The sequence below is a fragment of the Lacerta agilis genome, chromosome 11, assembly GCF_009819535.1.
Source record: "Lacerta agilis isolate rLacAgi1 chromosome 11, rLacAgi1.pri, whole genome shotgun sequence".
Classification (NCBI taxonomy): domain Eukaryota; kingdom Metazoa; phylum Chordata; class Lepidosauria; order Squamata; family Lacertidae; genus Lacerta; species Lacerta agilis.
The window spans coordinates 969,444-991,308 of NC_046322.1; the positions used below are offsets into that span (position 1 = coordinate 969,444).

The following is a 21,865-nucleotide window of genomic DNA, read 5'->3' on the forward strand; positions in this document are numbered from 1 at the left end:
AATTCTGCTGCTACATGCCACAATACTTGTTCCTTCTCTGTAAAATGCTCTGGTGTATTCTAGTGTTAAGGAAGCACCCACAAATAGCCAGCCCCGTGGGTTTTGCCCTCCCCACAGATACGTACAAATCGCACTTAGCAGGTTGCCAGGAGCTTCTGTGGCTCAGACCAGGGACATCGCTAGTTCTCTGAGCTGGAGGTGGGCTTATTCCTGCCCACCCTGCACATGGTCACTTTAGTTATAGATTCCTAGCAGGTGCCATCCATACTAGAGTTCTCAGATCTGGAAGGGTAGCAGAAGACTGAGAGTAGTTATAGACCCTCCAGTGCCTTTATTTGGCCTGCCCCTGCCTCTGAGGGAGACCAGACCATGGTCTGTAGTCTCTCCCCGCTGGAACCATTATTGCCTTGGGCGAGTGTTTTCACCTTATGTGCCTCTGTATCCTGGCGTGCAAAACTGGGTATACCCTGGCCTACCTCTTAGGGTATGTTTTATGGGAAGACCAAGAAAAGGAGTGGCTTTGCATAGAATAACTCTGCAGCTTCTTTTTTGTTTCTGCAATATGAAACCAAAACCCACGAGCAAGTAGTTCTGAGTTGGTCCTTTTATGCTCAATAGTCATCCTGTTAACTTCCTTTGGAGATGGTCAAAAGTAGGTGTTGGAAGTTTTTTGTTTAAGAAAAGGGTTTTCGGTGCACAAGGTTGAAAGGGGAGATGTGTGCCAGAGCTGGCTCTAAAACTGCTGTAAATAAAATGTCTGATCCCAAACGATGGAAAATTGCCTCTTTGTTGAAGTAAGCAAAGATCTGTACCTGGGTGGGGAGGAAGGAAGGAAGGAATGTTGTGTGTGTTGGAGGGTGGGGTGCGCAGGGGCCAAAGGAAGGAAGGAACATGCTGGGCTGGAAAAGTTAGTAAGTCTTATTTGCCCCCAGAGTCTGCAACAACTGTCTTATTACTTGTAAGTCAAGGCACCTCTCAAAATGGGCAGTGCCATCTTCTGCCAGCGTTCCCTTTTTGCAACCAGCAGTCCTTCCTTTAGGGCTCCTGCAGTCCTTACTTTAGGGTGGGTTGGGGGACCTGCGGTAGCCCTCCCTGACCAGTCAGTAGCTGGACTCCAGCTCCTATCATCTTCTAATTGTTGCCAATGCTGAATGCTGGGAGCTCCAAAACGGGAAGGCCACACTTCCCACCCCTGCTGTGGGCAGTGTGTGGTGCTGCAGGCACCGACCACATCAAGAGAATGCGCCAGCTAGACTGGTGACTGGCAGCAGCCGCCGAGACCACATAACACCAGTCTTGAAATACAGTACCTACATTGGCTCCCAGTACATTTCCGAGCACAATTCAAAGTGTTGGTGCTGACCTTTAAAGCCCTAAATGGCCTCTGTCCAGTATACCTGAAGGAGCATCTCCACCCCCATCATTCTGCCCCGACACTGAGGTTCAGTGCCAAGTGCCTTCTGGCGGTTCCCTCACTGCGAGAAGCCAAGTTACAGGGAACCAGGCAGAGGGCCTTCTTGGTAGTGGCACCCACCCTGTGGAACACCCTCCCACCAGATGTCAAAGAGAAAAACAACAACCAGGCTTTTAGAAGACATCTGAAGGCAGCCCTGTTTAGGGAAGCTTTTAATGTTTAATAACTTGCATTTTAATATTCTGTTGGAAGCCGCCCAGAGTGGCTGGGGAAACCCAGCCAGACCAGATGGGTAGGGTATAATTTATTATTGTTATTATTATTATTATTATTATTATGAGTGGGGTGGATCCCTACCACACTTAGGCCTGAAATATCTGAAAGATCACCTCCTCAGCAGACACCCTCTTGGGCTTTCAAATAAACCAAGAGGACTATCTTGGCAGTTCCACCGTCCTCCAGCGTCTAAGCTGCAGGATCCCCACAGATGTCCATCTTGCACCTTCACTGTATGGCTTCTGTTGCCTGCGGAAGATGTACAACTTTAGCCTGGCCTTGACACCTGTACATATAGATATCTCACCCTATTCTATTGACTAGTTTGATCTGATTCCACTTGTTTCTATATTGCTGCAACCAGCCCTGGGACTTCATGGTGAAGGTGGGCAAGAAATTATATTCTTGGTGTGTGTGTAAAACTAGGGGCTGAGGAAACCAGATGTGTGGGGTGTAAATCATAAATTATTATTATGAAAGATATTTATGGGGAAAGCCCTGCTTCCTCAGAACAAACCAACACATGGGGAAAGCTCCAGTGCTGCATGCAGGTCCTGTTTATGAGATTCCCCTAGGTTGGCTTCTGGGCTAAGCAGGCTCCCTTGGGCCGGATTCTGCTTCAGGGTTCTTCCAGGGTTCTCACAGCAGATATAGGACTGAGAACATCAGAAAAGCCCCGAAGCTGCATCAGGCCAAAGGGAGCCCGCTTAGCCAAGAATCCTGTTCTCAGAGTGGCCCAGATTCTGTGTGAGGATCTTTCTGTGCTGTTTAATTTGAGCTGGGACTCGTCAAGGGGATATTTCTTAGAAAGGTGGGGGAGTTTTGCTTGCTGATCTCTCACCCCTCTGCTCCCCATCCTGCGTCTGAGTTTCTGGCTTAGAACCGCCACCTTGAAAGCTGCATTTCACTGCTATTCGTTCAGCGCCTGGACTGGCAGCAGCTCTCTGGGGGTCTAGCACAGGAGGGGACATTTCCCCCACCCATTCCTGCAAGTGTCGGACAGCTGGGAACCGGGAGGCCAGGGTTCAAATCCTGACACTCGGCCATGGAGCTCACTGGGTGAACTTGGGCCAGCCACTGCCTCTCAGCCTAACATGCCCCACAAGGCAGTTTTGGGGGTTAATGGGGGAGGTTCGAGAATCACGCGCACCACTTTGAGAAAAGGAGAAAAGGGGGGGATATAATGAAAATGAAAGGAGGCCCCCGGAATTGGAGCTTCTGGGGATCGAACCGGCGGCGCATAGCAGGACAAATGCGTCCTTGTTGTTCAGTTGTTCAGTCGTGTCTGACTCTTCATGACCCCATGGACCAAAGCACGCCAGGCACGCCTATCCTTCACTGCCTCCCGCAGTTTGGCCAAATTCATGTTAGTAGCTTCGAGAACACTGTCCAACCATCTCATCCTCTGTTGTCCCCTTCTCCTTGTGCCCTCCATCTTTCCCAACATCAGGGTCTTTTCTAGGGAGTCTTCTCTTCTCATGAGGTGGCCAAAGTACTGGAGCCTCAACTTCAGGATCTGTCCTTCTAGTGAGCACTCAGGGCTGATTTCTTTAAGGATGGATAAGTTTGATCTCTTTGCAGTCCATGGGACTCTCAAGAGTCTCCTCCAGCACCACAATTCAAAAGCATCAATTCTACGGCGATCAGCCTTCTTGATCGCCGTCCAGTATCTGATCGCCGAAGAAGCATCAATTCTTCAAATCTGATCGCCGAAGAATTCTTCAAATCTGATCAAATCTGATCGCCGAAGAAGCATCAGTTCTTCGGCGATCAGCCTTCTTGAAATCCGTCCAGCATCTCCCAATGCCCCGCCCCACCCCGCAGCTTAGGCCCCGCCCCTTCTTATTGCCGAGCTCTGCCAAGTCAGGCGCTAGGGATTGGCTCGGCTTCGTGGGCGGGGCATCGGCAGGCGGCCTGAGAGAGTTCTGACCGTCCCGCTCTTCGAGAGCTTCATGGGCCATCTCAGGCGCCGTAGCCGTCCCGCTGGCCCTGCTCAATTTTGCCGCCCGCGCTTGAGCGTCATGGCAACCCGTCCGCTTGCCCAATGGCAGCCTCCAGCGCGCTGAGCGCGGCCAATAGAAACAGCGTGGGTGGGACCGGTTTCTATGGCGGCGACGGCGGTGAGCCCTTGCTCCGGGCTTGGCCGGGAGACCTCCATGGCTGGCGGCGGTGGGAGCTGCTTGGACCTCTGGCGGGGCGAGAACGACGGGCTGGCGCGGCGCTGGCGGACGGTACCTCTTCCCGGCGGCCTCCCTTGAGCGACGCCCGACCGAGGGCGAAGAAAAAGCGGCTGCTCTGCTACGGCAGCCGGGGTCCCTTCAGGAGCCTGGGACTACAATTCCCATCAGGCCCCGCGAGCGCAGCCTCAGCCCCGCACCATAGACCTCCTGGCCGGGGCTGATGGGAGTTGTAGTACAATAACACCTGGAAGCCCCCCCCCTCCAGGGCCGAGGGAGCGAGCCGCTCTCCAGTGCTGGGCACGACCAGGGGCCTCTCATGGACTCGGGGCCACAAGCCCCTTTTGGGGGGCGGCAGGGCCCCCCTCGAATCCGGCACTTCAATCCCTTCTCCGTGTTTTGATCATAATATTGGCTGTTACTGAAACACCACAAACACAAAATAAGTGGATTGTTACTATTACTGAAACTTTTTTTTAAAAAAGAAATGCTTACATTTAATTTATTGTATTATTATTTTCATTTTTAATACTCTTATTAAAAATATTCCTGCATTGCAGGGGGATGGACTAGATGACCCTTGGGTCCCTCGCAAGTCTACAATTCTATTAATTGTGCATATGGTTTAGAAAACAATGAAACAAACACAATGGAAGAGAAATTGGGAAATATAGCATTAGCTGATAAAATTGAATACAGTATTTTATCTGTAAGCTGCATCGAGTCCCCGTCAGGAAAAAGGGTGGCGTATATATAACTTAATGATAATAAGAATAAGCCACAATGTGGTTTGTAACCATACAGTTAAAATGTATGAGGAGCGTGCCCAATGGCCATTTAGGAAAATGGGTTTTGTAGATTCCTGCCACCTGCATGCAAAGTCCACCCTACTACTCCCACCCCCAGTTTAAACTACATTTTATGTTACCCAGTTGTAGCATTCCATCTGCAATGACATTCCTATGGAAGTCTGTCACAGGCGTGAGAACATATGGTAGATAATGAGGTTTATGGCGGTGGTGTTAGGCTCCCTTGCCTGCAATTAGGCCCTCAGATCCAAGCTCTGGCTTTAACCTGATGGAGATACATTTATTAATTAAAGCATTTTTACCCCACGGTTGTGCCAAAAAGACTCCCAGGGTGGGGTAGTATCAGAAGAAAGGGTGCCTGGTGCAGTGTCTCTCTAGTGGTCCAGCTAGTTCTGTGTGAGATCTTACAGGTACAGTCGTACCTCGGCTCCCGAACGCCTTGGGAGTCAAACGTTCCGGCTCTCAAACGATTGAAAACCAGAAGTGAATATTCTGGTTTTTGGACTTTTTGGGGGGAAGCCAAATGTCTGGCGTGGCTTCTGCTATTGTTTCCGGCGTGCCTGCGCAATTGGAAACCAATTGGAAGCCGTGCCTTGGTTTCCAAACATTTTGGAAGTCAAACGGACTTCCGGAATGGATCCTGTTAGACCTCCAAGGTACAACTGTACTACTGTGCTTTTGATTGTTGTGAGAGCCCCATCTTCCTGTAAAGTATCTTTGCTCCTGTTCTAGAATCTGTTTCTGACCTCCTCTGGACCCTTCAAGCTCCCTCCTCTTTTCTCGGCAGGTGACAAGTTCTCCAGGTCCTGACACTTCAGTGACGCAAACGGCTCACGAGTGCCAGCTTGCCTTCAACAAGCTGCTGCAGAAGATCCAAGGTAGCAGTTCAGAAAAAAAAAACCTTTATTGGTAGGCCAGAAAATAGCAAGTAGCCAAGCCCCCTCTGTGGCACAAGTGTGGGGCAGCTCATGGTGAAGTTCTGGGCTGACTTCTCCCTGATGAAACCGAAGCCAGCAGGGCTTTGGGGCCATATGGGGTTAAGCCTGGTTTCCTTCTGCATGTTTTATTTATTTATTCAATTTATATCCTGCACCTTCCTCTAAAGGACCCCCAGACAATTCTAAAACAATACAATTAAAATTTCTAAAAAATACAACCCAATGAAAAGCAGTGTTCTATAAAACCATTTAAAAAGCAACCATCTACTTCCAAACCAATAATTTGAGAGTAGCCAGGGATAGAACTTTAAGCCATCAAATGCCGGGGTAAACAGGGATCTTTTTTAAAAAAAAAAAAAAAAATTCTCCCTTTCTCCTTGAAGTTAATAGTGAAGGAGACTGATGAACCTCACAAGGGAGGACATCCCACAAATAGGGGACCACCACCAAGAAGGCTCTGTCACAGGAAACCCCAGTGGCAACACCACCAGCAGGGCTGCCCCAGCTGATTGGAGGGAATCTGGATTTCCTTGCTGCTTTGGCCTCTTCACACGTTTCTGGCTGGTTGTTTGCCTTGGAGAGGGTGGTGAACAATCTCCCCCTCCACAGGTTCAGCTGAAAAATGGCTGGAGTAGTAGATAGAGATTGCTTTTGTTTCAGTCTGCCTGTATTGGTTCCCCACAATCACAGTTCTCAAGACAGGACCCCCCAGGTGACGGCAACAGGAAAAGTATGACTTGCTTATTTAGCCCTTTATCTCTTGCTTTTCTTCCACCTTGAGAATCAAGGCAGTTCCCAGGTGGTCTCCCATCCAAGCACTGGCCAGGCCCAGACCTGCTTAGCTTCAGCAAAAAGAGCTGCATCATTTGCTCCAGAGTGGAATGGGCTTCCTGTCTGGTGTGAACAGCTAGACTCTCACTCCCTGAACTCTGGCTGGCCATCCTTCCTTAACCTCACTGCTGCCAAGTCTGGAACCTGAAAGCGCCTGCCCGCCCTTCCTGACTTTGGGTGCTCAGATCCTGCAAAGCCCTTGGGTGCTGACCCCCAACCACCATTGACATGGGGCCACCTGGTGAGTTCGGCAGGTGGATGGAAGGGTTCATCTTTGACTTCTCTCTCCCTCTTGTTTTGCAGGGCTTCCAGCAGCACTCCCAGCTCTGCCACTGGAGCTGGCTATCCTCTACAATTCCCTGGTGTTTGAGATCTGTCTCTCCGGAAACTCCGGCGAGAAACTATTGGGAGTAATAGATCATGGGCTGAGCAGGGGTAAGAGAAATGTCTCCACGTGCTCTCCAAATGATGGGTGGTAGAATCAAAGTCATGAATAAATACACGGGGAATGCCCTCCCAACAGATGTCAAAGAAATTAACAACTATATGAAATTTAGAAGACATCTGAAGGCAGCCCTGTTTAGGGAAGTTTTTAATGACTGATGTTTTAATTACAGGTAGGTAGCCGTGTTGGTCTGCCATAGTAAAAAAAAAAAAAATCCTTCCAGTAGCACCTTAGAGACCAACTAAGTTTGTTCTTGGTATGAGCTTTCGTGTGCATGCACACTTCTTCAGATACACTGAAACAGAAGTCACCAGACCCTTATATATAGTGAGAGAGTGGGGGGAGGGTAGCCATCCACCCCTTGCTTTTTCCTGTAAGACCAATTGCAGTCGTTAACAGTCATCAACAGGTTTACCACACCTATCGGCCATTCACCCATTCCTACCACCCTTCTAAGTAATACCCCTCCCCACTCTCTCACTATATATAAGGGTATTGACTTCTGTTTCAGTGTATCTGAAGAAGTGGGCATGCACACGAAAGCTCATACCAAGAACAAACTTAGTTGGTCTCTATGGTGCTACTGGAAGGAATTTTTTATTTTTTTATTTTGATGTTTTAATATATTTTAAATCTTTTGTTGCAAGCTGCCCAGAGTGGATGGGGAAACCCAGCCAGACGGGCAGGGTATAAATAAATTATTATTATTATTATTATTATTATTATTATTATTATTCCTGGATGGTTTTGCTGCTGGCCCTGTTTTTTTGAGGAAGTGGGATGCAGGAGTTGGAGGGGATTCTTCCTCTCCTCCCAGGTTGCAAATCCACCTGTAACTCTTGATGGAGCCTGGTCTTTCTCTATGTGCAAAGAATCCTACGATGCAGCACTTCTCTCCCCAACCCCACTTTTGATTGAAAGTTATATCCATGCAAGTTTTCCTCTGTCTGTCTCTGCTAGTTCTAGAGGTCTGTGCAGTGTCTGGCCAAGGACTTGGCTCAGAGGGCCGCTGGCAGAGGGTGCTCCAGAATACCCCTGAAGAACTTCACGCCCCTCTGCATCGACTGGCTGCCCTGCAGGGGGTGCTGTGGCTTGCAGCAAACCACCTCACAACCGCGGAAGGCCTCCTTCAGCTTCTGAACGGCTCCAAGGTAGCTAACAGCAGCCTGGAGCTGCATAGCATCCGTAAGGAGGCATTGCTTATCCCTTCACTCCCAAGTGAAAGCTTTGACCACCCTTTGCAAATGGGATGGTGGCTTGTGGTGCTGCAGCAGGTAGTTGGGCCTCTCACCAACCTCTACATGACCATTCAACTTAAATTGTGGGACTGCAATTTCTGCAAGGAGCTCTGATGAAAGACCTGGCATGCACTGACTGTGCCTTGGCCCTTGTTGAATCACACACCAGTAGCCAGTGAGGGGCCGTGGGCTAGGAAAAGGAACAGCAAAAGTACAGGTGGGCGCCTGCAGTTCTGCCTGCTAAGCCCAGCTGCCTGCCTATAGTTTGAAGTAGGCATTGCCCTCAGCCTCCAGCCTCTCCTATCACTCCCTGCTGTCAGCCTGGCTGGCATGGAGATAATGGCACCACGTCCAGTCCTGGAGGCCAGATGCCTCTGAGGACCAGTTACAGAGGAGCACAGATGGGGAGAGTCCTGCCTTTGGACTTTCCAGAAGCACTATCCAGTTGGCCACGACAGTCACAGCATGCTGGACTAGGTGTGCCCCCTTTAGGTCTGATCCAGCAGAGTTGCTCTTCTATTCTTCCAAGAAATTCGCTAGTGTTTAAAGTGCCGCAGGACTCTTGTCTGTGAACCGTTCTTCCTTTTTCAGAGCCTGAGGCCTCCTCCTTGCCATGGCCATCAGAACGATTTCCTTTTGCTGCTCCAGATGTGGCAGCCACCTGACGTGGCAGAGTCTGACCCCCTCCTTGTGCAGAGTGTCCGAGAGTTGAAGGGCATCCTGTGGACTTCGGCTGCCTTTCTGCACGGTGGGGCTGTGATTTCCCACTCTCCGCATGCCTGCTGCTTCTGTGCGCCTTCTCTCTTTTGACCCGCACCTTCTGCCTGGAAGCCACTTGCTAGGCAGGCAAAATCAGTCCGTCTGCAGGGTACTTGAGTCAGGGATTGAGTGTGCCAAGGCAGATTAAATGCTTTCATCTGAGAAAGAGGAGGAGGAGGAGGAGGAGGTTTTGGATTATAACAAAGCTATAGCACTCCCAGTTGCTCTTCCGGCTCAGAAGTTAGATAGACTTGTTTTAATTGCTTTCCACTCTGTCTCAGGAGCAAAGTCTGGATAATAGAATTGTATAATGGGGGTGGGTCTTGTAGGCAATATAGACCAACCCCTTTCTCAGAGGGGGGAACCAGATATCTAGAGCACCCCCTCCCCACCAACAGATGGCTTTTCAGCCTCCTGTGAGGGAGAGCCCAGCACCCTTTGTTTAAATGTTCTTCCTGTTGAGCTTCTGCTAATATTCAGTAACTGTAATAGCAACTTTAAGACACATTTTTTAAAATCCTACAGCACAAAATACTTCTCTGTGTAACCCTAGTTATGACATACAACTCCAAACAAAAGATGGGGGACCACGCTCTGTTCTGCTTTGGTCATGCAGCTCCTGGAGTTCTGTGTCAAATTCCACTCAGTAGGTGGGAACAGGGCTAGCTTGAGGTTTTCCTCTGTTCCAGGAGTTCAGGAACTGGAAGCCGGTGATCTCCCTGCCGCTGTTGCCCTTCTCCAAACAGCTGCTACAGGGCTGTGTTCTAGGCGACGCCTTGCCCAGATCTTCACCTTAATGGGATGCTGCAACCTGAAAATGGTATGGGTGCATTGAGGGGGGGGAGGGTAACAAGGTGGCAGGGTGGCACAGCTTGTGAATGCAGCGCTTGGAAGGAAATGGGGAAAGTGTTGCTATTAGGGCAAAACTGTGTCCATGTGCCCCTGAAGTGTGGGGCCTCCAGTGGTTCTGAGAGCTGCAGCAGAACGTGCCATGTTGGTCTAAGTTCTCTTTCCCCCTTACCAGGGGATGCTCTGCCTTGCCACTCCCCTCTTGGAGCTTCATTTAGGCACTGCTAATGCCAGAGAGCCAGGAATTTGGCTTATTAAGCAGGAAAGGCCTAAAATTATGTATTTATTACATGCATTTGTCACTACAAAAACATCTCAGAGCAACTCATAGTGATTAAAAGCACACATGGCAGAACATTTAAAATTCTGCACATTAAAAATAATAATTAAAAATTCTAAATTGAAAGGCAATACTTCAAAAGAACCAGGTGGGTAGAATTTATCATACTGCAGTATTCTTAGATAAAACATATGCATTGCAAATGTTCTCTTGCCAAGCAGTAATAAATGTTAAAATATTGAGAAATGTTTTAGTGAAATATCCTTTAATAAATAATGTTAAACATTGTATTTAGTAAATTAGCTTCCAGATTTATAAACTGCTTCACACCCATAAACCCTTGACGTAGAGTGCAATGAGATAAAACGTGATGAAATACAAAAGGTACAAATGCAAAAAGCAGTAAAAGCATTTCTACAATTATCCAATTTGCGGGGGGTGGGGTGGCCTTAACCCTCAACCTGTGATCAGAAACCAGCTTTTCACAGATCTGTAGAACAACAAATGCACAAGCAGAGAACCATGGGAGCTCTGCTACGCACCTTTGTTTATTGGAAGATAGTTTTATGCCCCAGGATACAGCAAAGCTCCTTTGGATCTCGGCGCTTCGTGTTGCATCTGCTCCTCTGTGTTCCAGGACAAGCCACAGATGGCAATTCAGTGCCTGAAACGAGCCCTGCAGGTGGATTTCACATTCCTCCCTGCCCTGTACCAAGCGTCCCTGTTGTACCACCAGCTGGGGCTTCTGGAGGCTGAGCTGGAGGTCCTGGTGCTGCTGTCTCAGGTGTGTCTAAGGTTTTTCTATCCCTGCATGACGATGCTGCATTGATGCTGCAGCTGCTCTGCCTGAGAAGAACTGGCTGTGCTTCTGGCTTCCCCTGGTCCACTCCCTACTTGACAACTGAGGGAGCCAACTGGCCAGGAGGTCTGTCCGGTGGCTGTAGATACCTGCCTGCCCTTGGTCCAGGCAGAGCAGCCATTGTCTTTGGTCTCCCTTCCTCGCTCCCTCCCTCCCTTCTCAAGGTCCAATATCCCCTCGTGAAGGGCATGAGGAGTTAGCCAGTGCAGATCTCTCCTTGGGTGCACTATGCCACCCTGCCCCATGCCAAGCAGTGTTGAATCACCAATGTTCCTGTTTCCTCCGCTCTCCCTGCCTCAGGCTCTGGATGGTCCTGCACAGGTAACGGCAGAGCTTTCCAGTCCATGTTTCCTGATCCAAATGGAGCTGCTCACCTGCGCATCCCAACTGAGTAGCTTCTTTGTCAAGAACTGTCCGTCAGATGTGAAATATTTGCTGGCACAAAGGAACCTCCAGGCGGGGAGGTGAGTGCCCCCCCTCCTGTTACGTAAGCCTCCCTTGTTGCTCACTTGAGGTGGGGAGGGAATTGTTGGCTTCAGTTTTCTCTAGGCATCTCGAATTACTACCAAGAGACTCCTCTGCTGGAGAGGAAATTGTTCATCAGCTCATGAGCTGACTTTGAATGAGGGCAGGGAGCTGTCTTTGGGAGGCCCGTGGGATGTCCTTGTAGGTCCTTGCAGCTGCTGGTGTTTATTTTTATTTTGTTATCACATTCCTTATCCACCACTAGGGCCCAGGGAAGGTTACAACCATACAGTATTCAATTATAGAAGCAGATGAAACAACCACAATGATAAAAACAAGTAAAACCATTCCAGAGCAGCATAAATACAGCAAAAAAAAAAAAAACCAACCCCCCCCCAAAAAGAAAAACACCTTAATTACCAAATGCCAAGCTAAAGAGGCAGAGAGGGTATTTCAGATATTGGGGGGGGGGCTTTAAATACTAATGTGAGCCCCTTGGATCAGGCGTGGAAGCAAACTGTTTTCTTTTCTCCTGCAGGGTGAGTGAGGCAGTGGAGCACTACTTGGACCTCTTGGCTCTGTTCCAGGAAGAAGGGCCTCTTCACCAGGTTGGCACCTTGCAGCTATTGAATCTTCATGCCATCTGCTGGTTTTTGTTTGAAGGAATGTGTAAGCCTCGCACTCTCAACAATAGCAGAGAATGGGCTAACAATAAATCAGATAACAAATGCAGCAAGTAGCATGAAAGTCCACTTAAACAGCTCCATAAAGAAACAAAATTAATGCAATCATCCCCCGAACCCTGGCATAAATGTATGGGGTTTATACAGCTACCAGTTTAAATAGTTCTCCAACTGGAGCTTGACAGACTGTTTTACATTTGCTTTTTGAATTGTGCTTCCTAATCTCCGGTGGCTCGGTAATGCTCCTTGCTCTTCCAATGTGTTGCATGTGTGCAGTCGTTGAGAGGAAGATTTCAGTTGGTGGGGCAGAGGGGGGTGGGGGTGGTATTCTGCCTTCTGAAGGTCAGCAGCAGCAGCAGCATCTTGAACAGTCCCTCGAAGATAACAGGAAGCCAGTGCCAGAGGCGTCCCAGGGAGATGAGTGCAATGTTTTGCAGTCATGGTGGCCATTCAGCCTTGAGGTGATGCTTCTCCTTGTGTGCAAATGACTTTGAAGACTTAATCTTGTGTCCTTTCACAGTAACCCTCTGAGTAAGTCACCCCAGTGACCCCAGCATCTTTCTGGGGCAGCCATAGCCAAGGAGGACCCTAGTCAGCAACGATACCCCCGGGTTTCTCATGTATCAGTTGCTATCCTGGCTTCCATGTTGGCTTCAGCAGCCGATGGTGGCCTGAGACATTTGCACCCGAGCCTGCCCAATTTCTTTAGCACTCTTGGCTCTCAAGCAGTGTTTGCTCTACTGCCTGTGCCGCGTTCCTTGTTGTGGACACAGCACCGTCTGATCCTTGGGTGGGGCCCTCCTCCTCCTCCTCTGCAGGTGTCTCTGTGTGGTGAGCTGGCCTTGCCCAGGATCCCCGAGGTCTTCTTAGAGGCTGCCTCTGCCCTGCAAGAGCTCGCCAGGCATCGAGATGCCATTGCAGTGTGCGAAGAGGTGGCAACCCGAATGAATGGACTGATCCCTGAGAGGCTGCAAATTGAGCTGGACTTGTGGACTGCAGAGGACTTCCTGGGGCCTGCTGGGTCCTCACTGACAAATTCTCCTGGCAACCTTGTGAAGCGGAAAAGGGAGAGCCTACGCTGCGTCCTTTGGCGAGCAGCTGCACATTTGATCCAGGGCTTGGCATGGGCTGGGCTAGGAGAAGCCAAGGAAGCCATAAGCCACTTGAGCAGGTAATCGGGTTCCCGGTTTGTGATCCAGGGAAGATGGTTCTGAGTGCCTCGTCCTGTCCATCCCTTAATTGGATGCTAGGAGAGCATTCTCTTGCAGCCGTTCGAAGAGTACTGGCCTTGTGAGACAGGATGGCGCATTAGATGCAGCCTCATCCTGCTTGACCAGGGACTTTCCCTGGATATTCAGGGTTGTGTCCCATTAAGGAAGGCTGTATATACTTTGGTACTTAAAACATCCGTGTTCTGCCCCAGGACCCCAGATCCCGCAGCTCAAAGGAACAACTGCATGCCTCCTTGTTGGGTTCTGCTTGCCATGGAGTCTGCTAAGGAGCTGCAAAGAGTGTTGAAAATCCTGCTTCCACCCTTGAGCTTCTCTTTGCAGCCTCGAAATGAGACGCCGGCAGCAGGGTCCAGTTTCTATGCTTGTGTGGGCTGGTTGCATGCGGGCTGAAATCCACCAGCATGCCCATACGTGCTTGTTCCCCCTTCTGTCAGGAAAACTGAGTAGAAACCTCAATAGCCCCTCAAATTCTCTTGACTCTGGGCTTTCATCTGAGAGCACTAAGATGATTGTGCTTTGCTCCTTCCCCAACAGGTGTCTTCATGATCTCCTGAGAGTTCATTTTGTGACCACAGGTATGGATTGGGATGCTTACCACCAGCTTCTGTCTGCTTCTGTCCTCTTGGCTGGAGTGATTTCTGGGGCTGGGGAAATCCCTTTTGTAGGGCTAGAGCTAACCTACTGCTGCCCAAGGTGGGAATGGTTTAGGAGAGTCCTCACTTCTCGTTTAATCATACCATGAGTCCAGACTGCTCCTTTTGTGACATCTTGGCACTTGAAAGATTTCTGCTTCCATTTTCTTTCTCTTGACAGCCCCCCCCCCCCACTGCATGCAGGAGCAAGAGTAGGCTCTGCAGAAAGAGCAGCGGGCAGGGAGAGAACAGAGCCAGAGAACTGGCTTTGTTTCTGTTGACCTCTCTGGCTCATGGCTGGGAGAGCAAAACCCAAGGGCAACGGTCTTCTTTCTCTACCAGGCAGCAGTAGCAGCACTGGAAAGGAGACAGAGCAGATGGGGCTGTCAGAAGCAAAGGTGCTTCCCCAAATCAGGCAGCTGGCCCTGACTGGACGAGGGATCCAGTTCCTGCATCTGGGGCGGAATAAAGAGGCTTTGGTGGATTTCCAGCACAGCTTGCTTGTCTGTCCAGGTACCCACAGCCAGGGATCCTTTGCCTATGGTTAAAGGAGGGCGTGGGGAGGCTCGAGTAATTTTCATAGCATGCAAAATAAATTATGCAGAGTAAGTATTTAGATATACAGGCATGCTTAGGTGACAGCTTCTGTAAAGTAGGAGACAGAATTTGGGGCAGACTAAATGCAGGCCCTTTTTGCCCCTGGTGGAGGGGAGGCAGTGGGCGAGATGGGGCCACTCAGCAAGATCCAGTTTGGGGAGGGCAGGGGCATGTTGGGATTTCTCCTGGGGTCCCCAGCAGCACTGAGGCCAGCTCTGGTCATGCCGCTTCCTTTGTGCTTTACAGACAGGCCCTCTGCTAACTTGTACCTTACGCACACCCTCTGGAGGCTGGACCGAAGGCAGGAGGCAGCTGCCCACTGGCAGAAGCTCCATGTGAACACTGCAGGCTTGGAGGAAGCGGAAGAAAGGTGTGTGTGTGTGTGTGTGTGTGTGTGTGCGTGTGTGTGCGTGCGTGCGTGCTGAATCCTGTCCCTGCCCCCTGAAAAGAGGGTGAGGGAGCGCAGTATCGGATGTGGGAGAAGGCCACCCAGGTTCCCCCTCTGCTCCTGCGACTTTCCACCCATACGATGCTCAGGCTGCAGGGAGGGCCTTGGGCTCTTGGCTGCTTGCAACACTTTGGGCATCTCTTCCCTCTTGCCCTCAGCACTGGTCACCATAGAAGATGCTCTCCTCCTACCCTCGGTCATCGTAACCTGCCCATCTCTGCTTTAGCAACCACTGACGCCGATTTCTCCCCTCCCTCCTTATGTTTCAGATCCTTCCCGATATACCTGCAGCCAGGTATGAGGCAGACAAAGTTCCCTCACAAAGAATCCCTCGCCAAGAATGTGGGAAGCTTCCTTGCGGGGAGCAGCCAGGGACCCTAGAGCTGCTGCTGCTGCTGCTGCCTCTCCTCTCCTCTGCCCTTGCCCAGCCCTTCTTCCAGACAGATTCCTCAGCAGCTTTTCCAGGGCTCCGCTTTGCCTTTGGGAAGGGGAATGTTTCAGTTGCAGTGACGACAGTGACCCTTGTCCTAGTGGAAAGGATGTGGGGTTTTTTGCAGAAGCTCCATGCGTCTTTGCTCCTGTATGATTCAATTATTTTTGAGATTATGTCCTTAGTGGAAAGAGGAAGCAAGCAAAGAGGGGTGACTCTGGTCCAGGTATTTGTAAAACGAAACCCCACAGTATTGTGAAAATCTTCAGTTGCTCTTTTCTTTGCTGCAGGAAGGGGTGGGGAGGGGGTGCTTTCTTAACTGGCAAGAAAACAAACCATTCCTGAGGTAGAAGCAAGCCTAGCTTTGTCCTTTTGCTGCCTCTTCCTTTGTGCTTAGAGATGAATATGACCCCCCAGAAGTGCCTAAAGCAGCTCGTAGCATTATAAAGACACATAGACAAGCATTGGAACCAGTAAAATACAATAAAGTTGAAAGAAAAATAGAGCCAGCTTAGTTGCTGTTGCTACCAAGAGCTTTCGGGGAGCGTTGAGAAGAACATTTGAAGAGACAATTAAAGACGTCTCCTTGTTTCGGAGGGGTCTCTAAGGACAGGCTGGAAAAAGAATGGAAGGCCTTTAAGGGATACATACAAAATTATACCCCAAAGCCTGAACTTATATCAGAATGAAACAAGTTCTGTGATAGATATGAGTAAAAAAGGGAAAAGAAGGAATTTAAAATATTAGATTATGAATATTAGAATTAATAGTGTACAAAAAGAAATAATGGAAAACAAGTTGTTGTAGCTGAGAAGAGTGGAAGCCCAGCCCAGGTGTGGGGTGCAGCAGGGGCAAGAAAGCACAGAAAATATTGATCATAGTTATATCTGAATACCTTTTATTTAATGTATGAAAGAATGCATAATGTATATCTGCAAGTGCTTGTTTGTACATTTTGTACATCAATTTTCCCCCAGTATCTTTTCTCCCTGGTGCGCCCTCCTCTCTTGGGACGTCCTCTGGAGGGGCTAGTCTTTGGGGATTTCCTCTTCCTGCTTCCTCCTCCAGAGGCTCTCCCCATCCCCTACCAGATGTGCTACTCTCGGAGGGGGACTTTGAGGGATGTCCTGGACCGGGCAGAAGAGGAGCTGTACTCTGTCCTGCTGCTGAAGGAGATTTCTGAGAAGCTGGAGGTAGAGGTCCTAAGGACGGCCTTTTCTTCTGCCTAGTCGTCAGAGCAGCACATGCATTCCTCCAGCCCGCGAGACCCTCCTGCTTAGCCTCCTTCGCCGCCCTGTGCTTCTTCGGGGGCCTGAACGGATGAGGACCTTTGCAGGGCGCAGGAGGTGCTCCCGGAGTGAAAAGGGAGAAGTCGCCGGAGGGGCCAGGCTCGCTGTCACTCCTGAGCAAAGTGACAGAAGCGGGTGGTTTGGACATGTCTTGGCAGTTCGGACATGTCTAGGTTTTAGGATGCACCCGGACCGGCACTGCTGCTCTTGCGGCGAGCCGGCAAGCGAGTGGCAGGTCGTGGGGCTGCCCAACCTGCCCCTCGCTTGCCGGCTCGCAGCAGCGCCAGCCGGATGCTTGCTGTCGCTCCTGAGCAAAGCGGGCGGTTTGGACATGTCTAGGCAGCTGGAGTACTCCTGGCACAAGGATGCACTTGGGCCGGCGCTGCTGCTTCTGCGGCGAACCGGTGAGCGAGCGGCTGGAGCAGCAGCGCCGGCCCGGGTGCATCGGCTTGTGGTCGGACAGCCCCACAAGCCGCCGCTTGCTCACCGGTTCGCCGCAGAAGCAGCAGCGCCGGCCTGAGTGCATCCTTGTGCCGGGGTTACTCCAGCTGCCTAGACATGTCCAAACTGCCAGCTTTGCTCAGGAGCGACAGCGAGCATCCGGCCGGATTTGCCTGGGGCCGGTTTCTGCTCGTGGGATGAGCCTGTCAGGAAGAGACGAGGGAGAAGAGTTACTCAAAGGAAGGGAAAGAGCCTTTGTTAATTTCTATATTTGATTTTAAACATAAAGAAAGAAAATATAGAAAAAGAAAAAAGGAGAAAGATTAAACTTACCAAAAACGATCATACATATTCCACATATGGAACCCGTTTTGGAAGCTGGGCTCTTTTCCTGCTCCTCTTCCTACAACTGCTGTGGCTTTCCTGTAACCTTCCCAACCAGCAGTCGGGCCAGATCCTGCTACTAATGGTGCCCCCAAGGCCCAACTCCTGCGTGCCCCAAAATTCTCCTCCCCCAATGCCCTTTCTCCTCTCTGTTCCCTGGAGTGGGAGCTTGTGAGGGTTTGGAGGAGGAGGAGGAGGAAGAGGAAAAGGCTGGCAGCAAGAGCAGGTGCCTCTCGGCCAGGTGAGTCTCCATCCCACACGTTCCACAGCATGCTCTGGAAGGGAGGTGGGCAGCTTGCCGGTCAGAGTTCTGCCTCCTGCTTTGATTAGAGAACGCAGCACGGCAGATTTCTTCAATAAACACACAGTTGTGATGTTTGGCATGACTTTATTTGGTCAGAGCAGCGGTGGCCGCTGGGAATCCCACCAGAATCTCCAGGCCCCTAAATCACACAGAGGCATTCCCTCGCCTTAATTTCACACTTGCTGAAAAATCAAGTCACCTTCTCAGAAGGAAAAGCATGCTGCCATTGCCAGAGCTGGATGTCTGGTTCAACAAGAGAACAGCCTGCCTGCTCCCTCTCAGGATAGCTCCAGGCTGAGCTTTTCCTGCACAAACATTCTTAATTCCATCTCCCAACAATATCCTCTCACGCTCCTGTTTACAGTCTTTGCGTGTCGGTTCCCTATTGGAGCCTGTGCTCTCATTCCAACAGCTCGCCCTTTTCTCCGCAGAGAGTGGCGGAGGAAGCCTCGCCCCCGCCCAGGGTGGCGTCATGGAGGCACTCCCCTGGGGGCAGGGCATCATGGTGCATGTGTCATGACGCCTTAATACGTCAGATGCACTGCGCATGCCCGGAATTTCCAGGCATGCGTAGTGGATCCGGCCGGCACTGCTGCGAGCCAGCGAGCAAGCAGCAGGTCGGGCAGCCCCACGATCCGCCACTCGCTTGCCGGCTCACCACAGGAGCAGCAGCACCAGCCCGGGTGCATCCTTGTGCCAGGAGTACTCCAGCTGCCTACGCCCCGCCCTTCCTACACCACTGTCCGCAGACCTCCAAGGATGGGACGGCCCCTAGCCAAGGACCCCTCGCCAGGATCCCATCCGCCTCCTGCTGTGTGCCAACCCTGCCTGCAGCCTCTGCGACAGAATAGCTGTGCAGGCCAGAAGGCTGACTTGCCCCAGAGGATGGGGGGCCCCACTGGACCCCAACACCTTGTGCCAGGAGTACTCCAGCTGCCTAGACATGTCCAAACCGCCCGCTTCTGTCACTTTGCTCCGGAGCGACAGCGAGCATCCGGCCAGTGCTGCTGCAAGCCGGCGAGCGAGCGGCTGGTCGGGCAGCCCCACAAGCTGCCGCTCAGTCACCGGTTCGCCGCAGAAGCAGCAGCGCCAGCCCAAGTGCCTGGTGCGCCCTCGTCTCTTGGGGCGTCCTCTGGAGGGGCTGGTCTTTGGGGATTTCCTCTTCCTGCTTCCACATATCGAGATTACTCTGAATCTCCTGACTCCGCCCCCCATCCCATCCATGGGGTCTCTTAATTCTATTTTCAACTGCATATCAATCCTCCAATCTTTTGTCTTCCTAAGTTATCTATACATCCTATTGCATTACAAGTGTATATAGAATCATGCTAATGTTTTAACCTGCTTACAATGATTTTGTATATACATTATAAACACAATGGCTCTGCTCTGCCTCCACAGTTGGAGACAATAAATACTCTTGAATTCCTGTTGCCAGTGCCATCTTAAGTAAATCCGGTGGCCTGGCACAAAGATCCATCCGGTGCCCCTCACACTCCGCCGGGTAAGGACAGGCGCAGCAGGCAGCCGGAGGGCACGGCGGGTGGGGACGCCGAACTTGCGCTCCGCTGGACACGGCCAGGCGCGGCAGGTAGCCGGAGGGCGCGGAGGGGCGAGTGGGGATGCTGCCAGCTGTGCTCCACCTCCGCCTCCGCTTTCACCTGCTTGGCCGAAGCGGCGGCGCTGCCGTCCAGGGAGACCTGGCTGCAGCGCCAACGGGAGGCTCACTGGCGGCCTCCCCGCATCCGCAGCCCAAGGAGAGGTGGGTGAGAGCGGGGCTGGAGGGCGTAGGTGCCCCCAGGCCGTGGCGCTTTGCGCCAGTAGCCTCAATGGCTAAGACGTCCCTGCCAGTTGCTGTGTTCAAATCCTGCCATTGGCCAATCCAGCAGCCTCTTATGTTCTTATTGACCCCAGCTAGCTGAGGGTGATGGGAATTGTAGTCCAAAACAGCTGGAGGGCGCCAGGTTGGGAAAAGGAGGGATTCTCCGGCGAGCTTGAACATGGAAGCAGCTGCTCCCCATCTTCTCCTAAACCATCCTTCATTGAGCACCTCACCCAGACTGAGCAAATGGCACTTGAAGGAGCTTCTGCACAAACTACCAGCCTTATTAAGGAGCCACCAAAGCCTTGACCCTCCTTGCGCCCTTTCTGCATGTGCTCAGGTGCAGAACCAGAGTTCCTAAACCGGGTCAGTTCCTGCAAATGTGGCAGTGGCTCAGTGCCGTGTGCCTGTGTTGCATGAAAGTCCTGGCTGCGTTTCGCCTCAGAGGCCAGATATCCAGTTCGGTATATATGACTAGCCCATGCACCCGAGACCTATATTTGTCTCGATCGACATATCTATATAGCCCTGAGAAATGAGAGAATCTTAGCATCTTTACTGACCATTTACGCCGCCAAATTAGGGCCTCACTGCCTTACCTTATTTTTAGTAGAAACAGAAATGATAACAGAAAACCGTTTGACTCTCTGAGTACGAGGTCACTATTAGAACGGCCATTTAGCCTGGGGGTTCCATATGATCTACTAGTATGTTCATATAGTTGTGTACCTGACTGGTTTTTCTCTAGTGTTTTTATCTGTTTTATCTGTATTTTTAGTTGGAAAGGCCTGTTGGCTACGTGAATAAAGTCTGATTTCTGATTTATTACTGTAGACTCCCTTCCTCATCATTCCAGCTGCACATTCTCTCTCTCTCTCTCTCCACAGCAACTAAGCCTCTCCCTGCTGCCTTTCTGGGCCACCTGAGGCCCATGGCAGGGTTCCAGGCCACCTCATGTCATAGAGGGGCACCCTGCCCTGAGCCAAGACCATCCGCTGGCCACCCTCAGTGAAGTCCCAGAACATTCACCCTTTCTGTCTTACTGTGCACTCCCCTTCCTCATCATTCCAGCTGCACATTCTCTCTCTCTCTCTCTCTCTCTCTCTCTCTCTGGACATGGGAAAGGAAAGCAAAGAGGCGACACGTGGGTCTCTCTCTCCTGAGTCCCAGAAATCAGTCTGCCAAGGAAACAGTTCGGTGGGGCAGCTCTGCTTGCTGTCGTCTCCTCTCCCCACCGATGTAGCTCTTGTCATTTGGGTAGGGATGGAGATTCTGAATGTAGCCAGCGGAGGTCCTCCCCCTGCTCTGACTTTTGTGAAGAAATAAATTCTCAGCACACACAAAAAGTATGTTTTAAAGCTTTACCGGCAGAAGGTTGGTTTAAATGTTACAAAAACAATAAATGACACATCGCCTCAGTTACACATTTCCGTTCTTACATATATTGATCCCATGTTGTTCGGATGCCTGATGACCATCTTCCAAAGAAATTACTCTATTCCCAAATTAAGAACGGAAAGCGAAATACTGGTGGACAGCAAAAGAGGTTTAAAGACGCTCTCAAAGCAAATCTTTAAAAAATGCATTATAAAAATCAATGATTGGGAAACAGTGGCCTGCGAGTGCTCCAGTTGGAGAACAGCCTTGATCAAAGGTGTCAGTCATGGACTTGGAAGACACTCAAACTCAGGATGAAAGGGAGAAATGTGCTAAGAGGAAGGCACGCTTGGCAAACCCTCGCCAGGACCAACTCCTGCCCAGAAACCTATGTCCCCACTGTGGAAGGACCGTGTGGATCCAGAACTGGTCTCCACAGTCATTTGCGGGCTCACTGTTCATGGAGGACAATCTTACTCAGCTATGAGGGATCGCCAAGAGAGAGAGAGATTCCAGTATAAGACTCAAGAACACACCAGCTTTTCCAGCTAAAAATGGCAAGAACTCTGCCTCCATCTTTTCCAACTGGCTGCATTTTGGTCCATGCCCTGGGAGCTCTTTGTGTGCAAACAGGCCCGTCTTAGAGTGATCGGCCGCCCTGGCGCAGCGATCCCTCGGCGCCCCCAGCCTGCCGCCTCTCCGCCCGCCTCCCTCCCGCGCTGGCCGCCCCTCGGGAGGGGGGGGTGGGCGAGCGGGGATGAGAGGCGTGGCGTTGGAGCGGGCGCCCGCGCTCGGGCGGGCGCTCGCGCTCCGGCGGGCGGAGGATGAGGGGCGAGCGGGCGGGCGCTCGCGCACCGGCGGGAGGGCGGGCGGGCTGCAAGCCGGC

The 21,865-nt window shown here is 51.1% G+C and overlaps 1 protein-coding gene across 2 annotated transcripts; it reads left to right on the forward strand.

Moving 5' to 3' along the window:
• The first annotated feature begins 3,846 nt into the window (after positions 1-3,846).
• Positions 3,847-15,752, forward strand: FANCG (FA complementation group G). 2 transcript variants are annotated; one of them, XM_033164481.1, is made up of 14 exons: positions 3,847-3,921; positions 5,464-5,554; positions 6,749-6,880; positions 7,851-8,041; positions 8,720-8,876; positions 9,577-9,707; positions 10,654-10,800; positions 11,176-11,339; positions 11,879-11,948; positions 12,842-13,194; positions 13,790-13,830; positions 14,230-14,400; positions 14,731-14,854; positions 15,202-15,752. In XM_033164481.1, the coding sequence occupies exons 1-14, from the start codon at positions 3,847-3,849 to the stop codon at positions 15,311-15,313; spliced, it is 1,959 nt and encodes a 652-aa protein (XP_033020372.1). In that variant the 3' UTR covers positions 15,314-15,752. The 2 variants fall into 2 exon arrangements, with proteins under 2 accessions (XP_033020372.1, XP_033020373.1); XM_033164482.1 differs by lacking the exon at positions 14,230-14,400.
• Positions 15,753-21,865: the final 6,113 nt, after the last annotated feature.